The 24,132-nt window shown below is 46.8% G+C and overlaps 1 protein-coding gene and 1 long non-coding RNA gene across 8 annotated transcripts in view; both read left to right on the forward strand.

Moving 5' to 3' along the window:
- Nucleotides 1-500: 500 nt before the first annotated feature.
- Nucleotides 501-9,714, forward strand: LOC106020316 (uncharacterized). Of its 2 annotated transcripts, none has more exons than XR_011809960.1 (3): nucleotides 501-620; nucleotides 2,100-2,200; nucleotides 7,012-9,714. It is a non-coding gene; the product is annotated as an uncharacterized lncRNA (long non-coding RNA). The 2 variants fall into 2 exon arrangements; XR_005262826.2 differs by having other exon boundaries at nucleotides 2,100-2,195.
- A 629-nt stretch (nucleotides 9,715-10,343) lies between these two features.
- The window catches only part of DENND5B (DENN domain containing 5B), a 109,328-nt gene continuing 95,539 nt past the window's right edge, over nucleotides 10,344-24,132 (forward strand). For 3 of the 6 annotated variants that reach the window (XM_038185027.2, XM_038185023.2, XM_038185015.2), the window contains exon 1: nucleotides 10,345-10,605. In XM_038185027.2, coding sequence (XP_038040955.2) covers nucleotides 10,494-10,605 — 112 coding nt within the window. In that variant the 5' untranslated portion in view covers nucleotides 10,345-10,493. Of the gene's footprint in view, nucleotides 10,606-24,132 lie in introns of all 6 variants that reach the window. The other 3 variants (XM_027470147.3, XM_027470215.3, XM_038185013.2) reach the window with 2 other exon arrangements.

Below are 24,132 nucleotides of genomic sequence, written 5' to 3' on the forward strand. Positions count from 1 at the left end.
CACTTCAACAGAAGGACCTCAGTGGAAATTCACAGAATATGGATTCATTTGGAGTGCTGTTGAATTATAAAAAGCCTCCCAACAACTCAATATCAACAGTCAGGGGTTTTGCACATCAGGATCAATTTGTGGTTGGCTAGAGGCTGCAGAAACAAGTCATTATCAAAATACAGCTGGCACATTAGCTAGTGGCTAAGGGAAAATTGAAGTTGAGAGCACTAGCTAGGTAAGGGAGAGGCAATTCAATTATTCTGTTGTGCCTCCAGGTACAATCCACACCTACTCATTTCAGAATCACTGCATCTTTTGCATTTGAAGAATAGCTAGCCTGACAAAACAAATCATACATTATATGCAATATGTCCTGAAAGCATTGTGTGTGTTTTTCATAGGTTTACTTGTCCCTATACCTTCCAGCTGCATTGGGTTAGGAGAAGGAACGAGCAACAGCTGGCAAAAATAAAGGTATCAGGTGCAGCCTGGCATAGGATGGAAGCAGAGGAGCATGCAAGGTATAGTTTTCTATGGGGTGAAATAAGCAAAAGCTAAGTTAATCTGTCCCTCATGCTTATGTAGGCTTAGTCTTTCTGAGATGAAGGGTTCTTGCAAGAGTCACAGAGGTAAGACCAAGAAGATGAAAACTCTCATTTCTAACATCATCCCTAGTTTTGTCTTTGCCTGTATACACAGTTAAAATGCAATTGGTCTCAGTTTTTTGCTCATGTTCATGCGCAGCCAAGCATGGGAGCATTTATGTAGCATAGGCAAAGCCTCAAAAGACACATGGAGTCAGAGGGTTTCTGCTTTTCTTTGTGTTCATTGCTCTTCAGAGAGTGCTGTACCTTGCTGATGCAGCTGTGTGCTGGTCCGGATTTGGCTAACTGCTCATGCAAGAGTGTTGTGGGGCTACTTATTTTGATATTAAAACAAGAGGATGCATATTTTTAAGGGTGCTTAAGCTCTGTTTTTTAACAGCTGAAGTCTCCTTGAAATACCGAGACCTTGACTCAGGTGGGGTATATTGTGACAATCAGCTAGCCTGAGTGAAACCTCACTGTGTGGGAAACTTGGGCAGAAACCAGCTGAACCTGATGAGCATATCTGCAGTTAATGAACGTGTCCAGAGCTGTGTTGTGTACACACAGGTGTGCTGGTGGTTCTGGTTGCACAGCAAGAAGGTTTCCACACAGGCAGCATCTAAGAAGGAGCTACCATGATGTTGGCACAGCCATTTGGGGGTGACTGTGTTAGTACTCCCAAAGAATGGCTGGTGGGGGATAGTTAGTGGGTTTCTTCACAGCTCCCTTTTGTCATCCACTCACTGAACGGTCCCCGTTGTACTTCTTGCACCGCTGTGATGCTACTATGTAAAATCTGTAAAAGCTTTTTGGACGCCTGTGCTCTCTCTTGGGTGGCTAGAGCTTTAGTGTTACAGCAATCTACTGGAAGCTGTTGGGTATCTCAACTTGGGAGCTGGGTATCTCATCTCTGGAGCTAGCCTATGGTGGGACAGAGCTCCTGGAGGAAGAAGGAAGGGCTTCAAATAGAGCTGATGAATGGCTGACTGCTGTCACGTCATTTATCTGTTTGTTTGTTTATTTGTTTTTTCTTTTCTTTTTTTTTCTGTACCATCACATCAGTCTGCACTTCCCTACAAAGCCCTGAGAGAGGAAGGAGATGACAGCTGAGAAGGGGCTGCTTGTGCGCTAGGGAGCCTCTCCAGCTGGTCTCAAGGCAATCTGTATTTGTCTAAGCCTGCCTGGGTGAAATGAAGATGTTTTCCATGTCCTCATCCTTCCTGACTTCCTGCAACAGGAAAATCCATCCTGCCTGCCTCTTCCTCAGGGCTCTGCCTCGCATCCCCTCAATATTTAATGTTCCATGGGTGATCTGTAGGTCTCATGGTTTCAGACCTTAGCTTTCCCCAGAGATGCCAAACGACAGTGCTAAGCCAACGTTTCATCTGGAGCAAGAGAACACAACTGCAGCCTGGATCGTAATGCAGCCACTGTTTCCCAAGCTTAGCTCTCTTTCTTGCCAGGTGGGCTCTGTTCAGTAGTGTGTTCAAACCCACAACTAATTCCTTCTCTCTTCTCCAGGCAGTGCTCCAGCATGCTCCAGAAATGAACCCTGGTGTAGAAGTACATTTGATTGTCTGATTTCTAAGGACCATGCTAACTGATGCCAGGGATAAGGTAAGGTAAGCAAAGATTTCAAGGAGCTGCATCAGTTCCCTGGAGCTGGTTGATTCAGTATTTCCCCAGTGCCGGAGAACTTCACAGAATATTTTAGTTTCCCACTGGTGCTAGAGCCTGGCATCAGCTGAACTCTTCCTTTCACCTTCCACATGGTAGTCTGCCAAACATTTGGATTCTCGCAGGGATCTGGGGACAGAGGAAGTGATGGAGGTCTGAAGCAGATGCAAGACAGGCAGCATTTATTCACTAGAGAGTTCCTAGGGGAAACTGCTCATGTTCGATATGCCTCCTCTTCTGGTTGATGCTTGCTATGATGTTTTGGGGGAGTTTCAGGTTCCTGAAGCAACTTAGCTGTGAGTCAGGGTCAAGCTGTGTCAGGACCTCTGCTCTTCGGTATTTTGCACTGGTGTCTAAAGTGTCTAAACAAATGACCCCACTGCGGGGATGCCCAGAGGAATGGAAATACAGCTGCCCTGCAGCCCCAAACAGATCACTCTCATGATTAATGTGTTGGAGCTTAAGTTCAACGTGACCAAGCAGAGAAGAGCTACTACTTGTGCACATGGAGGTATTGGAAGGTCTCAGGGGATTGGAAAAGGTCTCAGCATTTGGACCTGTTATCAATTTTCAGTGATACCCTTCAAAGAGTTACTTCCCCTGGCTTTCCCCTCCATACTTAGTCATGCAGGTTAACCTCCAAAATGTGTTTTACACCCTTCTCCTTAGAATAAAGGCAACTGTCATTTTTGTATCAGCAGGTTTGAAATGCATGCCAGGCCAGATCCATGGAGGTTTGTTTGTTTGTTTGTTTTAACAGAATAGTTTAAACTGACATTAGCCCATATAAAATGGCATTGTGCTTCAGACCTCTCCAGGCTGACTCAGGCAACATGCTGCAGCTTCCTTCATAGAGTAATAGAATGGTTTTGTTTGGAAGGGAAATTAAAGACCACCCAGTCCCATCCCTTGCCATGGGCAGGGACACCTCCCACCAGCCCAGGCTGCCCAAAGCCCCATCCAGCCTGGCCTTGAGCAGCTCCAGGGATGGGGCAGCCACAGCTTCTCTGGGCAGCCTGTGCCAGGGCCTCACCACCCTCTGAGTGAAGAATTTCTTCTGAATATCTAATCTAAATCTCCTCTCTTTTAGTTTAAAGCCATCCCCCCTGTCCTATCCCTGCACTCCCTGACCAACAGTCTCTCCCCAGCTCTCCTGCAGGCCCCTTTAGGCACTGGCAGGCTGCTGTAAGGTCTCCCCAGAGCCTTCCCTTCTCCAGGCTGAACAACCCCAGGTCCCTCAGCCTGTCTCCATGGGAGAGGTGCTCCAGCCCTTGATCAGCCTTGTGGCCTCCTCTAGACTTTCCAACAGGTTCATGTCCTTGTGCTGGGGGCCCAGAGCTGAACGCAGGGCTCCAGGTGGGGGGGTTTCATGAGATACCTTTGTGGCAGCAGAGGCAATGGTGCAGAGATGCCTGGATGGGCTTAGGGACTGGCTCCCAGCAGGGCTGGACTCTCCAGCTACACACAGAGCTGCTCAGCTGCCTCCTGTCACAACCCCAGGGCTCCTCACAGCACACCCAGCCTGGGAGCCCCCCATCTTGCTCTGCCTCATCTCACAGCTCTGTTTCTAACAGGTGAGAGTCAGGTCTCGTGCAAGCAGCTGCACCCAGCTCTGATGGAAGCAGCAGTGTTGCTGTGACTGTGCCTAGCACCAAAGACTGCTGCTGCTGTCTTGCTCTCACCCCTGCCAGGCAATGCTGAGCACTGGGAAGCCAATGCCTCTGGTTTAGCTTGGGAAAAACTCCTGGGATTGCCCCCTAACTCTTGCATTTTGGCCTGTGGGGAGGCACTGAGCCTACTGCCACATCAGAGGGTGTTAAATGCTCCCACCCGCAAAGGATGTGCCTGACAGGAACTGCTGGAATTGCTCAGCATGGATCCGGTTTTCAGTATGTTGTGGCTATTGGCTTGCAAGGAAGTCACCCAGAAACATGATCCTCAAGGAGAAGCAAACTGCTTTGATCTCTCTCCTGCTGTTAGATGTGAGCTCCGAGCTGCACTCCAGTATTTCTAAACAGAAGCACGGGTGTCGTAAGGCAAAACGGCAGAGCTGTCATTGGTAGAAAGAATCCTAAGCAGCAAAGTACTTCCAGGCAATATATTGTTATCTGCCATGAAGAATAAGCGGTGGAGAGATGGCTGAACCTATGGGTAGCAGAAGTCTAAACATTTATAAAAACACAAGCTGTAATAGGAAGATTGAAACAGCCACTTCCGTGCTTTGATTTGCAAGAACTGCTTTTAGATTGATAACGTAACATCACTCCAAAGACATAAATGCTTATTATAACTGCACGCAGCAAAGCAGCAGTCCTTGCTAAACGGTGAAACAATTCAAAATGCATATTCATTTCAGGAAATACTTTTCATCTGCCCTTGATCTCATGTTGTATATTGGCTATGGATTCAGTGGATTTGGATTTCTTTAGCACGCCCTTGGGCTTTCAAGTGTGCTGGGATGCATTGTAATGTAGATGTGGGGTGTCTGGCACTTCTTGCTGAATAGGGCTTCAAAGGGAAGTTGGGAAATTGAAATCGGGGAAGTTGAAATCAGACTCTAATTACATTTGTACCGGGGCCAAAGGCAATTTGACAAAGAGCTTACGTGCTCTCTGTGAACAGATTTTTGTCAGGAGCGCATGAAAATACACGGTTGGTTCACGCTCCCCCTGATAGCAGCAGACGTGGGACTGGAAGCAAAGATAAAGGAAAAGCCACGATGTTGGCCAGGTGTATGTGACAGCCTGAGTGTCTCTGCTCTGCAAGCTTTCCCAGCGCTTCCCGTGGGCAGAAACTCACGTGGGTACATTTAGTGGCAAGACTCCTTGCCCGAGCAAACGCGTGCTGAGGTCCTGGGGCGCTGATATCAGGGGAATACGAGTCTAGAGCCGGGGAAACAACTCCCCAGCGGAGAGCAACCCTGAGCCCAAAACACGCGGCCCCTTCCCAAACAAAGAGCAGAGCTTTGCTCCGCACGCCCAGCTCAGGGCTGCAGGAAAGGCATCTGCCAGCACAGCGCGGCGCTGGGACGCCGGGGCTGCCCACAGGTGCATCCCCCAGCAGGGCCACCCTGGGGAACAACGGGGCTTTGTCCTGGCAGATGTTAGGGCAGGGGAGAAGCGGCGTTTGCTCCATGCTCCTGGGGGCTGTTGAAGCTGGGGAGCTCACTGACCCGATTACTGGGAGCTGGTGCTTCTCAGCGGCTACAGGGATTTGGCCAAGGTCAAGCGGCGAGGGAGTGATGCTGGGATGGAAAGCTGCGTGGGGGCTTTAGCTGGACGCTTACAGCACAACGCCTCCATTAGCGCGTGACGTGCCAGTGATTGATGCAAGCAGCGTCCTTTGCTGATTGGGTTTGATCTCGGCGTGTGCGTCTGGAGTGAGCAAAGAGCAGCAGGCGTACCGAGCAGGGCAAAGCGCGGTCTTTGACCTCTGGGTCTTGGCACTGAATCATCCGAATTGCAGCGGCTGCACGTGAGCCTGCTCCTGACTTGGTGAGGGGGAAAAGGGAAGCCCACCTAATCGGGCGCTTGGCAGGAGGAGGTGCCTCTTGCAATCTCAGTGCAAAAATCAAAGGCAAAGAAGTGGAGCAAAACGGCAGGCAGGAATCATGGATTTTCACCGTTCTGGCACAAAACGTGTGTGGAGGAAATGGAGGTCCCAAACCGGGGAGCCCTGCCCAGCCCAGAAAGGAGGTGCCCCTTTGGCAGAGGGCTGAGTTGTGGAGCCAGGCTTGCAGAATGAAGACAGGCTGCGTATCCCCATCCTTGCCTGTGCTGTAGGATCAGCTTTCTGAAATCAGGCTAGGTGCACTTGCCAAGGGGTTGGAAAATACTGCAGGTTTTTTGAGAAGAAAGCACGTAGGGCCAGTAGTGGGATGGAGGGAGAGAGAAGGTGCAATCAGCTATTAAATCATTTTGGTTGTCTTGTGAAACCTCTCCCTCAGGGATCCTCTCCAAAAGCAAATAAGAGTGGAATGTGTCTAGATGTGTTTGCAGTGGAAGGGCACATGTGATGGATGTACATAAAATGGACAAAATGGCATCAGCTACAACAGAGAATTAAAGATTTAAAATCTTTATATTGTAAATCACAGGAGCTTCGGAGTTCCTGTGGCAGAGATGCAGGGAAGCAGTCATCTTTTCCTTCGTTATCTATAATTCTGCTATATGAATAATAATTATGCAGTGTGACAGAGGAAAGCCATGTGCTTTTATTCCAGCTTAATCTTTACAGATATGAGGCCAGTATAGAAGACGAGCTTCTTGCTTTAATGGTATTATAATTTGATTTAATATTAGAATATGTGCCTGCAGTATCTGCTCTCTGAGCAACAACAAATTGTGCTGGAGGAAATGTTCTTTGCTCTATGTCTTCTGGCTAGTGATCTGGTGTGTTTGGTTTTAAAGCCTCAGGCAGCAAATACCTTTCCAAGGTTTTAAGCAGTCCTCTTGCATAAGCTAAAAGAATAAAAACTGCTTTATGAACCTCGCTGTAAGATCTGCTGCTGCTGTTGTTTTTCTCCCTGTTTCTGCTGTGTGCTCTTCTCTGCTTTGAGCCTAGGATGGTTTTAGTGTCAGTCTTAAAGTCCATTCTTATAAGCTGCCTGTTCCTTTCAGCTAATTATTTGCACTCTTCTTCTCATGAAGTAGCTCACAGCTCAAATCAAAGTAAGCCAAAAGTAAAAACTATTCTTCTGAGCATCGCAAACATTGGTTTTCATCTAATTTGTTTTCCCTCTCTTCCACCGTACCAGATCTCGTGACTGCATAGCTATTAGAGGAAAATAAGAAAGGCTTTCAATGGAAAATCAATGTGGCTTGGCAGCTGGTGAGGGATCGTATGCAGGAAGCTGTAGAGCTGCCTTAAGTAGTTGAGTAATCCATCAGCAGCAAGCGCGATTTTCATTTCATTGAAGAATGCTGAAGAAAATAAAATGTGAAGCAAGAGTCCCAGCAAGGAGAAGTGATACAGCCTTCAAGTAGCAGGGTTTGCCACCTCTCCGAAACGTTGGGCATTGCCTCCTTACAGAAGTAGGACAAGGAGCTTGACAGACCTGCAGTCTGATCTTTTCTGGCAGATCCTAAGGGCAGGGGGGGCTGACACGCTTGTCAGCATTTGACCCAGTTTAAACTAACAGATCCTGAAAAACAAAGACGTGCTGAGAGATTAAGGAGCGGGAAGGCTGAAACAACTTGATACTGGGAGAAATCTTCCCTCAAGACACGAGTACCTAAGGAGGAAGAACAAACCCCCCCAAGACAAAAATCTCCCCCTGCTGACACGCTGCTGGTGATGGAACAAAGCTGTTGCCACGGGAGAGCAGATTAAAGTAAAAAAGGTCCCGGGCAGGTCTGGTCTATGCTATGAAGTTTTTTGTGTTCACCCCAACCTGCGCTTCAGTCCTACTGTATCCCTGCTCCTTCTGCTCTGGCACTGCTCAGTATTCTGCAGTCCCAGGGACAAGCCCCATCTCCCCAGTATTATTGTCAGTGTGCTTTGAAAAGGGGACGTCCAGCCCACCCATTGTCCCTTGCAGAGAGCCAACTCCCTTTGCTGGTGAAAGGAAAAAGTCCTCATAATCCCACTGTTAGCTCCGATCATCCCAGGTGTGCCTCGCAGCACAGCCCTACCAGTCACTGCCTCTTCCCTGGCTGCAGAAAAGCTTCTCCACGGCATGTGCCTGACTGGTGAGCGTACACCACAGATTTTGATGCTTTGGGGCCTCGTTCCCATTATCCACTCCCTCTACAAGAAGTTCAACAGCCCTTTTGTGGACCTGCCTGTGGCTGCTGTAAAATGTAGGCAATCAGTGTGGTAAATACAGAGGTGTTTGGCTGGTCTCTGAAGCAGGGCAGCCCCTCTAGAGAGGCCTTGGTGACCTGCGCAGGATGGGTTTGGATAGGAAAAGACTAGATTCTGGGAAAATAGTGCAAAAAAAAAATAAAATAAAAAAAAATCAAAGAGGAAAGGGAATTGTGGACCTGGAGGGAAGACCTGTGTGCTTTCCTGTGCTGTACAATGTAAGGCACTGTGCATCAGGCAGTGGCAATGTTACATGCAGGTGCCAGTGCATTTTGCTCACACACCCTGTGTGAGCAGGGCCTTTTAAGAAAAAACCCTGCATGGCACAGCTGAGCACGGGGGGGGCACAAAGCGTGGGGTAGGGTAGATGCTACGAGCCAAGGAAGCAGCCTGAAAGAAGACAAATGAAAAAAGTAGCTGTAAATGGGTGTCCAGTCTGCCTCCTGCAGTGGAGGAGAGCAGTGCCACTGGGCAGGAAGGCAGAGGGCCCTCATGTAACTAAAGTTGTGTATGTGAGTTCTGAAATTTTAATATTGTCCAAAGAAACTACTGTCAAGCTTACTTTAATTGTTAAAATCTCTTAGAAGTTACCAATTCTTTGAGATGAGAGCTAGGGTAAAAGGAAAAAAAAAAAGATGAAAGTGAAGAAGGGGAGCTACCGAAAAGTGGTATGTGGCATCTGAAGCTAGGCTGGCTTGGAGGATAAGACTGAACAGCTCAGATGGAAGGGTTGAGATGACAAAAATCCAGGCCCAGGGACATAAAGTGGTTCACCACAGGTGGGAATATTTGGTGCTGCCACATCTGCTGGCACTGAGAAGGAGCTGGGTGGCCTCATTGGGATGACATGCGCAGAAGATCCATCTTATAAGAAGAAATCATCATTGCCCATGTGAAACTCCTGCAAGAGCGTCTGTGGGAGCTGTGTATATAGGTGCAGGAGCTTAACCTTACAGCTGCTCCAGGAAGAGGAGTGGATTTTTGGACCCCGTTTGTTGGATTTTAAACCTGTAATCTCACATGCTGTAGTTCATGCCCATGTTTAATGCTCTATGTGTCATTGATGTTTGAGATTAAAACATCTGCTAAACTATTTGAACCAAAAAATGTTGTCCCGTGCAGAAGACAGCTAAACAACGCTATCTAGAACTGCCTGCTGCCCAAGAACAGGTCAGGATTGTTGTGTTAAATGTTGGGTTACTCTTAGAGGGTGTCCTAACTCATACCATCTTTTACAGAGGCTGGTGAAGCCACTTTTCTTGGACTTCCCAGAGACACCTGTGCGGTCAGGCCTCCAAAGAGACACCTACAGCAGGAATGAGAACAATTAGGCTTGAATGAGAGTCAGAGACTGACTAAGCTCTTATCCTCTGACCTACAGCCAACTGAGCAGGCAGATACAAGTTAATAAACAAACCAAACTAAATAAAATAACCCGGCTCTCAGTGCAAAGTCGAGAAAATGACTGGACTCATGGAAAACTCCTGTGTGGATCCAGCAATATCTAGTTTGTTTCACTGAGCACTGCAGCCACCACAGGCTGTGATGTGACAGAGGGCTCTGATCTTCTTTTTCCTTGGATATTTTAGTGGGGAAATTGGTTGAGTCCTTGTCTGCTTTCAGTAGGCAGGAAGGTGAGATGTGAAAGGGCATCTAACGTGGTGGTTCAAGGGGAAGGAGACCCTGAGAGATGCTGCTGAGGGCTGCCAGCGGGTGGGAGGGAGCAGTTCTTCCCCCTGCCTCTGCATTATGGCCTGTGTTGAAGGTGAAATAATGAGTTCTGTGTGGGCATTTCCTACATCAATGCCATCATCAAAGGGGTTTGTTGAACAAGGACAAACACAGATCAGAGCGTGTGGCTCATGGTGCTGAGAGGTAACTGAGGGAGATCCTAAGAGTCCATGGTGAGCAAGGGATGGGGCTGAATGTTGCACACTGAATATACCAAGGGTAGTACGTGAATTGAGGGAAGAATTAAATCGCACATGGAGTGATTCTGTGATTCCAAACCCTACCCTTTTAAAAGCAGATCAGCCAGTGCTTCGGTGTGGGGTGACAATAACCAGAGGGCTCCCAGGAACGGGGCTAAAATCACGCCGATTCCTTCCTGGATATGCCAGAAGGGCTGTCAAACCCTGGTCCATCAGGCCATGAAGAGAAGCTTTAGGACCCCCTCCCACCCCCGGAGCCCCTCAGCTCCCCTCGGGGCCGGGCAGCAGCAGCAGGGGGGGGCCGGGCAGGCTTTAAAAGCCCCGCGGGGGCGGTGCGCCCGCTCCTCCCGCCCCCCTCAGCTGACGGCGGGGCCGGGGCCGCTCGGTGCCCGCCCGCCGCGGCCTGCGAGCCGCCGGGGACGGGGATTTGGGGACGGGGACGGGGACGGGGGGGGCTCCGTGAGCGCTGCGGCACCCACACGGAGCCGCCACCCCCGCTGGGATGAGCGGGAGCGGCGCCCCCGGGCCCGGCGCGGCTCCCTGCCGCTTCGCCCACTACTTCGTGCTCTGCGGCATCGACGCGGAGAGCGGGCTGGAGCCCGACGAGCTGGCAGGTGAGGGGGGCTGCGGGGCTCTTTGGGGTCGGGGGGCTGCTGCAAAATGTCCCCGCACTCCCCCCCCCAGAGCCGGCACCGCCCCGGGGGGAGGCAGCCGGGGGGGCTCCGCGCCGCAGCGCGGCCGGGAGACGGCGTCTTCGGCCCTGGTTCGGGTATGGGGGGAGCTGAGGAAATGAATGGGATCGCGTCTTTTTGCTTCTTTTTTTTTTTTTTTATTTTATTTTATTGCGTTTGGTGGTTATCTGTTCCAAAATAGCCGGCCTCCGCCCCCGGAGGTGTCACGGAGCCAAGGGAAATTGTGGCGATGGGGTCGTGGCGGTGCTAACTCATCCGCTCGGATGGTCATTGCCCACCGCCGGGTTTGGGCAGGCTTGTGCGGGGAGAAGGCGGCATCCCCCCCCCAGACGGCGCTGTGCTCAGAAGGAAGCGTTTAAGCCGTTTGTTTTTTTTTTACAGGTAAAATCAGATTGATGAGAAGCTCGGTAACGGGACTTCAGTGCTTGGATGCTAAACGCTTCCTCCTGGAGTCGGGATTTGCGCTTTGCTGCCCATTTGTACCCATGCTGTGGGTATGGGGGGCACCCCACAGCTGTGCCCACCCGAGGGTCCCGGCGAGGCGTGCGCTGGGCTGCGGCAGGAGCGCGGCGCCTCCCGGTTGTGTAAGAGCAGGAGTCGCCATCTGTGTCGCCCATCAGCGCGCCCCGGTTGAAGTTCATCTGTCTGTGGGCTGCAAACGGGGGGCAGATCAAGGCACCCGACTTCCCCGGACCCGTAGCCTTCCCCACAGTCTTTGCATGGAGCACGCGTTCGAGGGAGTCGGGGTCTCAGACTTGATGCCTGAGCCAAGTGCTCTTTGAGCCGTGTGGTTTTTAACATGTGCCCGTGACTGCGATCACGGTTTGGCTTTAGTGCTCTTAATAGAGATCTCCTGGCTCATGAGCCTGCTCCCAGCTGATGGCACGCAGGGTTGGATTTGCATAACACGACCTATTGGGGTTTCAGGAACTTGAATTTTGAGTCATCTCTAACTCGTTGTTCTGAAAAGAGGCTATTTTTAAAGCAGTGGTGGCTAGCAGGCTGTGCCTTCCCTGGTGACTACCTGTACTTTTAAAAACCTGTCTTTTGCTGATTTCTGCTCCGTTTCACAGTAGGGTAAACCAACGTGCTCTTGGGGAGCGCCATTCAAGGGCAGATGAACGCTTTTGGTCCATACAGTGTCGTGGCTCTGTGTCTTCCACGGCAATTTAGGGGGTTTAGCCAAACTTCCAGCAACACGTATCTGATTTTAAAGCTAAAGATATGGTTTAAGCATGTAAAAACTTTTGGGTAAATCCAATTTTGGAGGCATCTTCAATGCTTAAGGAGGTTGGGATATGGTAGAGGAAGAACTGGAGTAACAGGAACAATGGTGGGACTTCATATTACCACTGAGCAGTGTTATATTTTTAGGGACTCGTGACAAGAGCTCTCTGCTATCAGCTGGGAGCTCAGCACTTGGAAACGTTGGAGAAGAACAGGCAGTGCTGGGAGCCACAAATATAATGCAGCCATGGAGAAATTAACTCTGGTTTTAGATGCAGCTGAGAAGACATTTCTGTTAAACCTTGGGGAGTATTAATGCCACCATAGGCAGGCACACGCGAGATCTCATCTGTCTGTTACAGGTTTCAAAAACTGAGCTACCAGGATTGAAATCATAATCGGAATACGCAGGGAGAGAGATACTTGAGGAACAGAAAGGCTGTTGTGTCACAGGACACCCACAAATGAGGCTGTTGCTTTCTAAAAATGCTTTTACAATGCTTTCTGGAAAGAAACGAGCCTGTTATCTTGTTGTTGAATTATGTAGCTGTGATAACTTTCCATCTTGCTAGCCTTGTGCTTAAAGAGGCTGTTGAGGGAAGTCATGCCTTTGGTGAAGAGCTGCCATCGCTTAAGCCGTCACGCAGATCATCCCTAATTTAGCAAAAAAGTAATTAAGAACCTGCTTATCTCAAACCGTGCGAGTCCCTTAGCAGCCGCAGTACACAAAGCACCTTGCTGGAATAAGGCTCGAGCACATCGAACCGCGCCAGACCTGAGCACTGAGCAGAGGAGCGAGACGAGACGGAGGCCCCGGGGCCTGTTCTGTGAGCAGAGAAGCAGAAGTTACAAAATCCTCGTGGGGTTTTTGGTTTCCAGATGGACTGGCTGGTGATCAGCAAAGGCGTGGAGGAGCTGCGGGTGAGGCAGCCCTGGTGTCAGCTGGAGCTGCCTGACCTGTGCTGTGGGCAGCTCGAGGTGCACAGGAAGGCTTTCCTTGCCCGATGACTTAAACCCAAATTCTCCCTCCGCACAAAGATTTTGCAGTTAAAAAAATAATAGAAACACATCTGTAAATTTATGCGTCAGGCATGAAGCAAAATGTTCGACATCTCTCTTGGAGGCAGCACAAATAACTGCCCTTGTGAGGCTTTCAAATTCTTTTTGTAGGGTTGCTATGTTTAATCACAAAATGAAGTACAATCAAGGTTTTAAAGGTTGACAAGGTCTCTACATGCTTTTAGGGAAGAGTGACTTGCTCTATAGGTGCTCCTGCAGATGCTAAGTGCTTAATATACATTTGGTAGATGAGAATTTTCCACCATGCAAATGATTCATTTTGCTTAGATTTTTTTCTCACTTTTGCATGTGTATTATTTTGCGGTGTAGTTTGTTTTCTTTTTTAGTATAGGAAACTACTCCACAGCTGACTTTTCAAGTGACGTCATTTTGTTTTTCAGGTCAGTTTGTTTGAAAGCTGTCCACCTATTGCTTGACTTGGGGGTATATCCAGGCACGCAGCACCGTAGCGTATGGGTTATAATGCTGGCAAACACTTGTGGCGCTAGCACAGAGCTCTCGGTCAAGGATGAAAGAAAAAAATCTAGGGACTTGAGGGAAGAAAGGAAACTGTCTAAGGATTTCTTGGCACTTAATATTTGGAGAGGTTGGGGAAGAAAAGCAGTTTATTTGACATGAAATATCTTGAAAAGCATGAAAATTTCAGTATTAGTTTCTGCTTCCTGTTGAGCTCCACTAAAATAGGATGAAGGAAGTTTCTCTCTTGTGTTCAGGGCTGATGGAAAATATGTTTCAGTTTGCTTTCATCTTCATACCTCCTTCTCCAGGTAAAGTCATCTTGAGACCATCAGCGCTGGAATTGCATGTGCTTAAACAAACGCATTGTAGTAAATATTTTGTTGCCTCAAAGAAAAGCAGTTTATTAAAAGAAAAACAGTTTATTAAACTGCTTCTATTAATAGTTTGTCATATTATATGAAATTTAAGCATGTGTGCAAGGCATAAGATTGTTCTGCCTGTAGCCACCATTATGTTTTGTTTTGATAACATATTAAACTTTGTAGTACCTTGTTAAAGAGTCGCATACAAATTCTAAATACTGTAACGTAGGGAAAAAATCCCAAGTACTTAAGAGTCAGTTAAAGACAATGAGATGTCTTTTAGTGAGGGAAATAATTTCGGGTTCTGGAAGAAAGTAGAGAGGGAATTACAGGTGGGTATTTTGTTCCCAATTAGAGGAAGAGGTCTGAGCTCAGCAGAGGATGCTACGGAGTGGATGCTAATGGAGCAGTTTGGAGGGAGAGAAGGTGTGGTTAAAGGTGAGGGTGTAGTAAGCCAGTGTAGGAAGTGAGATCTGAAGGGCTGTGTTGGATGATGTCTTCTGTGTTTAGGAATGTGAATATTGCTGAAGTTGTAGTAGCTGTGTAAAATGTGATGTTTTATAGCTTTTTCCATGTGTAAACCTCAAGCATGGAGCATGGTATCGAGATAATACTTTGCAATTAGGAGAATTTCGAGTTATTGTATCTTGTCTGGCAATATTTTGCATTGTCTAGTTTTGGATTCAGTGTCGTAGCATCCTGGGTCAATTTATACTTTAAAGCTGTAGGGAGCTTCACTGCTTTTAAGACCAGATATTTATTTTCTTGCTGTGACCAGCCAAGCAGTTGCTGGGAGGGCTCACTGGCCCTGCTAACGGGGCAAATCAAGTGTCTTGGGGAAAATAAACAATACTTCTGCCTCTTGCTATAAATATCCAGACGTTGATAATTAATTTCCTCCATCAGTGAAACATTATCTGAGCCCATAATGATGAAAAACAAACAGTGTGCCTTGCAGTCTGGCTAACTGTGCTTCTCGTCTAGCAGGCTCTTATTTTTAGAAAGGCAAAAGCCTTTTTATTTTTTGTGTGCACTTGGCACCTGCATTCTCCTGCGGTGCACAGCCTGACGCAGCTCGCGCGGCTCTCCCTCCATCTGACTTCCTTTGTGCCAGGTCACAGCGGAGTGCCAGGCTTCGAAGGGGAAAATGTAGTGGCGTTGCTACAGTGATGCAACTTCTCATGTACGTGACCTTTCTCAAAATAAGTGATTGGGTTTTTTCCTAGTTTACTGGAAATACAGATAAATTTCCCTTGACCAAGGAATGTCTAAACAGTTGCAGTTCCTGTTCATGACTTACTTGGTTGTGACAAATGAAAAGCTGGCTACAGGAGTTTTGCTTTTCATTTTTTAAGTACAGTCCAGAGTGATGCAAAACATGCAGTGTCCTGGTTAAGTAACCTGGATAAGGATGAAACTAGTACTGGTTGAGGAGAAGATGTCTCATGTACAACTAAACATACCTTGACATGCACCTCAGAAGCAGTTGTAGTAGGTTGCTCAGGATTTCTGATCATTACAGTGCTGGTGGATGCGATGGAAATCCGGTGTTCCTCCCACCCCACTTCTCTAAGAGGAGATGCTCAGATGCAGCACTACATCTTCTGGCTTTGTGGCTGGAACATGAAACTTTAGTGGATGAGGGATTGGATGGAGTAGCTGGCTTATCAAACTAACTTTTTTGGTAATTTGTCGGAATAAATGAGGAAACACAGGCTATACATTTAGGAAACCTGTTTGATAGAAAACTAAGTTGTGTTAGTATTTTGTTAACATAAAATCAAATATTTTGATTTTGATCTGCATAAGAAAACTGTTGTTGTTCTAGTTAAAGGGAGTGTGGAGATAGCTCTGCTGCCACGCAGCCTTGGCTCAGCTCAGAAATTAATGTTTCTGCTCTCTTCTGCATCTTCAGAGGATTTTTTGGATTAGGGTTGGGTTTGGATTGGATTTTTTGCTACTGGGGAAAAACAGAATTCCGTTGTAACACCACATATTGATTTCTATAGATTTCTGAATTATACAATGCAGACTTAGCTTCTGTAGGATAATTTCTGCAGCCAAAGGAAACAGTGTCCTTATAAAGAGTTGCCAATATTATTGACAAGCATCACTGCCAGTTACAATAACCTTCAACAAGGAGTGACTCTCCTGTTTCGTAGGATAACAGACCATTTGTGGAATTGCTAATGGCTGTGATGTGTTAATATGCTTTGGTAATAAAGCCTTCATTCTCTATCTTCATATATGCCAGACAGACACTGGATTTAAATGCTTCTTTCCCCATGGTGTAACCCTTCTATTATTCGTTTGCTTTCTTTGAGTTTTTATCTTGTATTCCTTTGAAAATAAGGAGCCAACCAATTGATTGGGTTGGAAAAGTATCTGTATCGATAGCACCAACTCACTAATGCTAAACCAAAAAGAGTTTCGTGTTCTTCCCTTGCCCGATAAGCTGCTGTTTTAATTTCCACTTCAGCTAAGCCCTCTTGTACTCTCAGAAGGCTTTTTCGCTGCCAGGGGCTGCCGCAATAGCACAGTAGAAGGTATGCCACTGTAAGTGAGGGTGTTTTTTTTTTGTGCAAAGTGAAAACTGTAGTAACAAGTCTGTTAATATCGCGGCATGGAGCCTTTTCCCTTCACATAGTGTAAACTGCAGTGCCACCAAAGTGCTTGCAGGCACAGCATTTGAGCTGCTGTCCCGTACAGGAATGGCCTGAATCCAGTCTGTATCATGTCATGTCGTGCTTGGGGTCACCCATCTCCTCCCTGGCAGCTCTGCAGGGTGTCACTTGGTGAGGGCTGGTGTCCCTGGGGCTGGCAGAGCCCAGGACCTGCCCCAGGAGAAGAGTGTGGAAAGGCGACGGTGCTGGTACCCGGCTGGGCCTAGCGGGGCCTCATTGCAGTTGGATGTTGGTGGGATGTGGGGAAAGATGGTGTTTTTGAGCCTGTGCAGGAGGTAAAGGTGCCTTTGGTAGTAGAGAAGGTTCCTGGGTCAACGTCCACCTCCATGGTGCTCCTCACAGTGCCCGAGGGTGGTGGCACCTGAGGAAAGCGACATACGCCTCTCTGACAGCGAGGCCTGCTGAAGCAGAGACAGGGCATACACCAGAACTGCTAAGGGCGGTGCGTGACTGTAGTATTGATTTCTTTGCTCAGCTGTTTGCCCGAGAAGCCTTTCTGTACTCGCCAGCGACGTGCCAGTGCTGCAGGAGCCGTGCCAGTGCCTTGACATCATGCCCAGGCCTCTGCTGTGCAGGCGCAGAGCTTGCCGCAGAAATGCCTCCGAAACAAGTGGCACCAGGAAATGTGGTGGTGCACGCAAGCCAGTAACGTGAGGATGTTGCAGCTCTCTTGCCTGCCGTTTTTCACCTGTTTGTCATGGACTAATCAAGTTGTCCTGAATGCCAGCTAGTCCCCAGAGCTTGCTAGCAAACGTGTGGCTCTTGCAGGTGATGCTGGATGCACAGCTGGCACGCTGCTCCCTGCTGCAGCTGCTGGTCTGGTGCAACGAACACTGGAGTGAAGGAGAAATGTGAACGGAAGAACAAATAAACACCGTCTGCACTTTGATCCAGTTAATGCTATGGCGCTTCTTGCTATTTGTGGTCATGTATGACCACTTAGATATGTGGAGAGGTGATTTTAAGCAGCTTGTTCAGCCAGATCTCCTGTGTATGGAGAAGAACAGTAGCAGTTAAAATAAATAAAGCTCGTGGGTGTTAACAACATTCAATTCCTACTCCCTCCCTCTTTCCCCCCCTTCATTATCTACCTCTTGACCAGAGAACAGCAAAAAAATTCTTATGGTAGGAAAAGCTACATGGAGGAAAAACAATTTTGGTCAGGAAAGAGTGGGTCTTAGTCACATTAGCCGTATAGATAATCTCAGAAATAATTAGGGAAGAAATGGCGATGGGTCATCACAATAAGACATACTTGGGAGATGACTAATGTGCCTCAGACTGCTGAGGTGTCAGATACTGGGATGCCTGGAAGAAGCTTCTGTTACATTACCAGTATGAAAATATAAACAGCTTAATTGATGCTCTGTGTTTGGAGTCAAACAGTTTCGCTCAGCTGTCTGATCATTGTATCTAAACGGGGAGCTTTTTTGTTGGGGTATCCTAGGCTTGATGAACATGTCTTGCTGGAAGTGTCAAGCCATGTTCCTTCAGGGTGTGGGGTTTTGCTTCTTCCTCATTTCTCTACATAGCAACCAAATCCATTAAAAATAACTCAAAACATCAAAACAGATGCTTAAAGAGTGAAATGGAAATTGCCTTGGTAATATGTATGTTCTGTAGAGTAGGCTGAAGGGTTTTGCTAGACGTCCGTGGCCTGCTTTGAGCGACAGTGCAAGAATTAACCCTTGGCAAAATAGAATACGGGGCGGGGGGGGAGGTATGTTTGGGTTTTGTGGATCTGCATCAAAACCTTTTCTGAGTGAAGAATAAACATAAATTACATACAAAACCATCATCAATTCTTGTTTTGTGTTCGGGGCAACATCACTCTTGGAGAATGAGCTTGTTCTCCCTTCTCAGAGCATGAACTTGGCTTTGCTTTACAGTAATATTATTCATTAAATTGCAATAGTTCTTGGAGCTGGTAGCGATTTTTTGTTGTTGTTTAAACAAGCTGTATGTCAAATGGGGCTTTGAAGCTGTGTGAGCGGTAGGTTGCACAGCATGAAGGCCAGAATCCTCTTTCCACCCCCTCCTTGCTATTCTCTTGTCATGTTAAAGACTAACATGTGGAAGGGTGAGGGGGCCTAATCCGAAATACCATTCTCTGTAAACAATGACAGGATTTTAAAAAAATAAAATAAAAAGCTCAACTGTTGTGGGTGTGTAGTGGCTGCAGCTTTTCATGGATGGTTGAAATTATTTGTATAAATTTGCATTTTTTTTCTTTAGCTTCTATATATATGCTCATTTCTATGCACAGCTATCTTCATGTGCAAAGTGATAGGCATGCAGTGCAATGTTACCGGTGTTAGCAGTAACTATAGTTACAAGGTACAAGCAAGTGCCACTGGATGCTTCTTATATTGGGCTGCCCAGGTGCAAAATGCGCTTCTGATGCCTTGTGACTGAAAGACGAGAGGGCAGAGCTGTTTGTAATGACACGATGAAACCAAGCGCTCACTGAACTTGTAATTTTTCAGTGAAACGGTCATCAAATGGGCTGAGCAGCCTGCTTTTGACTGACTGGTGTCCTGGATGTGGCTGGAGCCTGCTGGGAGAGGAAGACACTGCCACGGTCCAAATATGTATTTGGATTTATCAGTATAAACTGATGGGAGATGCCTGGCAGGACCCAGAGGCCAGGTTCTTGCTGCCCTGGAGGCTGATGCCCCAGCCCTGGTGCAGGATCCCACCTCCCTGGCTTTGTGTCCAGGTTGCTGCTGAGAGGAATCTGTTCCAATGGTGTGAATACCTTCTGTGCCCTCTGCGCTCCCGTGAGACATTCTGGAAAGAGAAAAGAGAAAGCTTTTGTTTATTTATTTATTTATTTAATTCAAACTGTGAAGTATTTGAGTAAAGAATGCAATATACAATTGGGTAAATATTTGGCTTTTCATTGAGGGAGGGGATGCTTTGTTGATTAGTTAGTTATTCACACAGTACTGTTTTTCCATCAGTATTCCCACTTGATATTCTTGTTTGCTTTATGCTAAGCAATACTCTGACATGAATTTGAAATTAAGTATAATTTTATGCTGAAAAACAAAGCAACAGCTCTGTTAACGTAGACCTTGACACCGCTGTGATTCTGTCTGGTGTAGGAGAGCGAGAGGGCCGTGTCACAGGTTCTTGGATGGGACCTCTTGTCATGTGGATGTTGCGCATTCTCATGTGGTTTATTCTTCCAGTGTAATAATTTGTAGGTACACTGCACGGAGTATTTGGGGCAGAATCCTCACATTCCATTAACAAAAAAAAAAAAAAAAAAAAAAAAAAAAAAAAGAAGAGAGAGAGAGAAAAGAAAACCACCACCTTTGTGTAATAAATGAATATGAGATGCCAGGTCATGACTTACAATGCTTAAGAGCTGTCAGGTTCTTTGTAAAACTACTGATCACGGATGTATGCCTCGTTGCAGAGCTTTGAATGGTGCATTCTCCTGTACATTTTGCCTTGTAAACACTTCAAGAATGTCAAAGCTCGGAAGAATGGTATTAAAGCATCTTCAGTGCACCCCTTTGCAGGTTGTCAACCTTTGTCTCTAATGACTACTGCTATGAATCTGCCAAGGGAGAATATTTTCTCTGGAAATCAACATAGCAGCTCTTCAGCACAGATGGATCACGTGTCTAGCCTTTTCCCAAGATGATGCTACTCTGGATAGGCTTGTCTTACTAGCATTTGCAAATATGTTGACTCTTTCTGGCTTTAGCAAGTGTGATAACAGATGTTGTTTGACTGTCATAATTCAAGCAGGGATATGTGGTCTAATGTTGCTATCTTAAATTGAGGACCGACTAAGAACTAAAGAATCCCAGTGTAAGGAATTAAGCAACCATTTTTTCCTGTATGAATATGAACATCTGCATAGGGTGAGGCAGCTGTAGCTGTCGTTTTATGTCATCCTTAGAGAAAGGGGAATGAACGGTGGTGCAAGATGTTAACTTTAACAATAGCCGTTCTGGTTAATAACTTCTATAGTTCCTATGCCTGTGTCTTTGTTTCCTTTCTTCTTGGAGCTGCCTGCAGGGTTGGGAGTTGGGAGAGGAAAGAAAGAGCTTAGTCTAACACACTGCTTTAAAAAAAAAAAAAATCACCACCAACAAAAAACCCCTCTAGCTTAATGCTTGCTGAACTTCCCATGAAAACCCTGCCTTAATGAGCACAGACCCCTCGGCCGTGCTTTGTCCCGGTCAGCAGGTGAGGAAGAGCCGAGGTCCCTGGCGCGCCTGCCCTGGCTGTGACCCGGGGCTCAGGGCCCCTGTTAGTTCAGCTCCTGTGCTTTCGGCAGGAATAAGAATGAGCAAACGTCTTGTCTTGTGGCCGGGATGCATTCATGCTCCTTGCCTGCAGGTCTGTGCTAGTGTTGTAAGGCATCTGTCCAGGTGCTGGGGAGAAAATGCACAAATTCAGGTCTTGTCTAGAGCTAAGAATGAATTACTCGCAGCAATTTGTATTTGATATTTGATCTATTGTATTTGATAGCGTTTTAGATCTGAAAACTATTTGCAATTCAAAACCCGTCTTGGGTTTCAGTCATTGGCTAATATTTTGTCAGCACTTCATGACAATGACTTCTGTCCTAGCACTTGCTTGCAGTGTACTGAATAGCTAAAAAGGGAAGTTTACACTCGGCAGCAGACCATCTGTGTTGGTGATGTTGTGGTAGTCTCACACTCAAAACTAATGCTTGTGTGATTGATAATGTGATCACACTAGCCTGTTTTTTGTTTTGTTTTGTTTTCTTCTTTAATACAGAAACCACAAAGCCCCAAAGAAATCTGTATCCTTATCTACCAGTTACTGAACCCACATTTTAACTTTGTCAGAGGTAAAATTGAAATGATAGGGAGATTTTTGATTTATTTTTGGGCTAATGGCAGCCACATAGCCGGGCCCCGAGCACAGGGTATGTGTGTTGCCCCCTGCCCGTCTGCTGGCCTTGGGGTCCAGGACCACTCAAGGTATGGAAAGGGAAGCAGGAGCAAGATGAGGTAAAAGGCTGGTGTGAATAAAAGGAGCTAACGGTAAATGGTAAGAGGACCCAAATTTCTGCCCTGGCATACACCTAGTGCCTTCACCCAGATCTGTGAAACCATGCTGCTGTGTTTAATGCCATCTTCCTTGGTCTTTCCCTCTCAGTCCCACACGAGGGGTGTTCGTTAGGGGAGCAACACAGCACCTACAGCATGATAATGGGCTGTGGGAGCAAAGCCAAGTTTGCCAACTAATGGCAGTGTGAGGGTGGTTGTCTTCTGGGTCTGAGGCCTTCCCCAAATTCAGTGAAAAGTTGTAGGTACTTGGCTCTGTTGGTGCTATTGCATCCAAGAAATATGTCTGTGGAAAACTGTTTTTTTTCTCAAAATGCAGTGAAAGGGAGATACAGAAGCAGAAAGTGCTGGGGAAGAGGGCTCTGTACTTTTTTAACTTCCCAAGCTTCCTTCTTCCTACATTTAAAAACAAACCAGCTCTTCCTTATGCTTTGCTGTTGTTTAAAAAAGCTATTGTGACCCCTCTGATAATATTGTCAACAACCAAGATCTGAATTCTCAGTGATGCGTAAGGGGTCATAAAACCATGTTGAGTACATTGAGTTTTGAGTGCGTAACTCCAGTAAAAGGCAGTGCAAGACGTACGGCTAATTGCTCCACGTTTATGAGTTGTCTTTGAACTAAATGTCCGTGTTCAGCTGAGGCCGGCCACTGAAGCGGCCTGAAAGGACATAGCACTGCTCCGCAGTGTGGCGGGCGGCTGGCAGGCCGCGCCTGATTAACCTGCTCATCCCAAAGTGGCACCGCTCCACACTCTCAGCAGGCTTTTAATAGGCAAGTGCCGGCAGCTGAGGGTGCCTCTGGGTTGCTGCAGAGCCAGGGCTAACATAGGGACTTGGTTTGAAAACCATAGCTTGGGCCTGTTAGGTGTCTCCTGAAAATACCTTATCGCTGAGCCTCCTGGTAGCAGAGTGAGGAAGTAGCTGGCAGAGCAGGCCGGGGTTGCATTGGTAGTGTCCGTGTGGAAAGGATAAACGTGGCTGACTCGGTTTCTTTCTTATATTACCTTCATATATTTTTTTCTAAGTAATCACTTAAGTGATTCCCTGCTAAAGTGAGCACTTTAAAACACATCTCCACATCACTCATAGCAGCAGAACTGTTCTGTGTGGGCTATTTAAGTCTTTAGGTTTTGTTGCCCTGAACTCTCTCCATCTGAAAAACTTTGTGAACTTCATCAGCTGTGAGGGGCTGACTCTTGGTTACTCGCTGCTAGACTGTGTTGAGTCTTAGTTTCTCTGAAGGCTGGTGTGGCCAAACCTCCCTCAGGGAGATGAGTGGTCTGCCAAGTATTTGGCTCTTTTTTCGTGGGTTCAGTTAAGCGCTTGGTAAAAGCACACAGAAGTCTCTGAAAGTCAACAACAAATTGTGGTCAAGAAAGTTTGAAAATTATCCCAGCCTTCAGAGAAACCCTATCAGAAGGCTACTTAGAGACAATCATCCCTGGAAAAGCTTACTGTCATTTCCTAAATATGTTTAATAAGAAGGGGATTCTAGCTGAATTTAAGCAAGCTCCTGCAGTCACGACTTAAATTTGTTTTGCTTTTTTTTTTTTTTTTTTTTGTAGTGGCTTACTGATAATTGTCCTTCCTACACATTTAAATTCTACTCCTTAAAAATGTATTATCTGGTTTATTTTGGATGAGGTCATGGGTTTCACAATATTGCATAAAACCGAAACCAAATCCTCCTGTCTGCAGCTGCAGTGTTAAATAGAGCATCATTGTCATGGGGTGAGCATGGCTGTCAAAACACTTCGGGCAAAGTGGGTAACATGAACAGTTCTTGTATGTTAAATATTTATAGAAGAAAATGCAAACTCAGAAGAATGCTGCCAGCAGACAGACTGCTCAAACGCATCGCTGTGTTGGTCATGGCACGCATCTTCACACGAACTTTAGGAAGGGCGCAGCGAGTCGTTTATGCTCATCCAGAGGCTCAGTGGCGTACCTTTTCTCCACATAAAACACGAAAAGGAACTGGAAGTTTAAAACTTAAGAAAAATAGCAGCTTTACATGAATAATCTGCCTGCCACCTGCCCCCGAAGCAGCCCCTCCTCACGGCTCAGTGGTGTTCTGCTGGAGCAGTCACAGCACAAGCACCAGCCTCCAGGGCCAGCACATCTTCGGTTCAGGTCCTCTGGTGCAAACAGGTGGCAAACCACAAGCAGAAAGATACTGAGGAGAAAACCGTGTCATTAGCTCTGGCACTGTAGGATAATAAATCTCAGCTGCATTCTTTAGCTTTCTAGGCGTCTTCCAAGCAATGCACAATGGCTGTGATTAATATGACTGTTGTATTGTCTTAAAGAATAAGCTTGAGCCCGCAGATAGATGACATAATTTAGCTGTAATGAGCATCAGCTTCATGTGTTTGATCTCAGCACTTTGAATTTCGGCGTCATTGTTGCCATGTCCTTGAGAGATTGTTTTATGCCCAAGAAAACTGGTAAAGGGGGGTGGGGGGCAATTTCTATGAGTGTGTGAAAAATCCAAATGATGAGTTGCCCCGAGGACACTGCCTTTTTTGTTGTATCTTGTTTTTAAATATGCAGGATGAAAGCAGCTGGATCATTTGTA

The sequence above is a fragment of the Anas platyrhynchos genome, chromosome 1, assembly GCF_047663525.1.
Source record: "Anas platyrhynchos isolate ZD024472 breed Pekin duck chromosome 1, IASCAAS_PekinDuck_T2T, whole genome shotgun sequence".
Classification (NCBI taxonomy): Eukaryota; Metazoa; Chordata; class Aves; order Anseriformes; family Anatidae; genus Anas; species Anas platyrhynchos.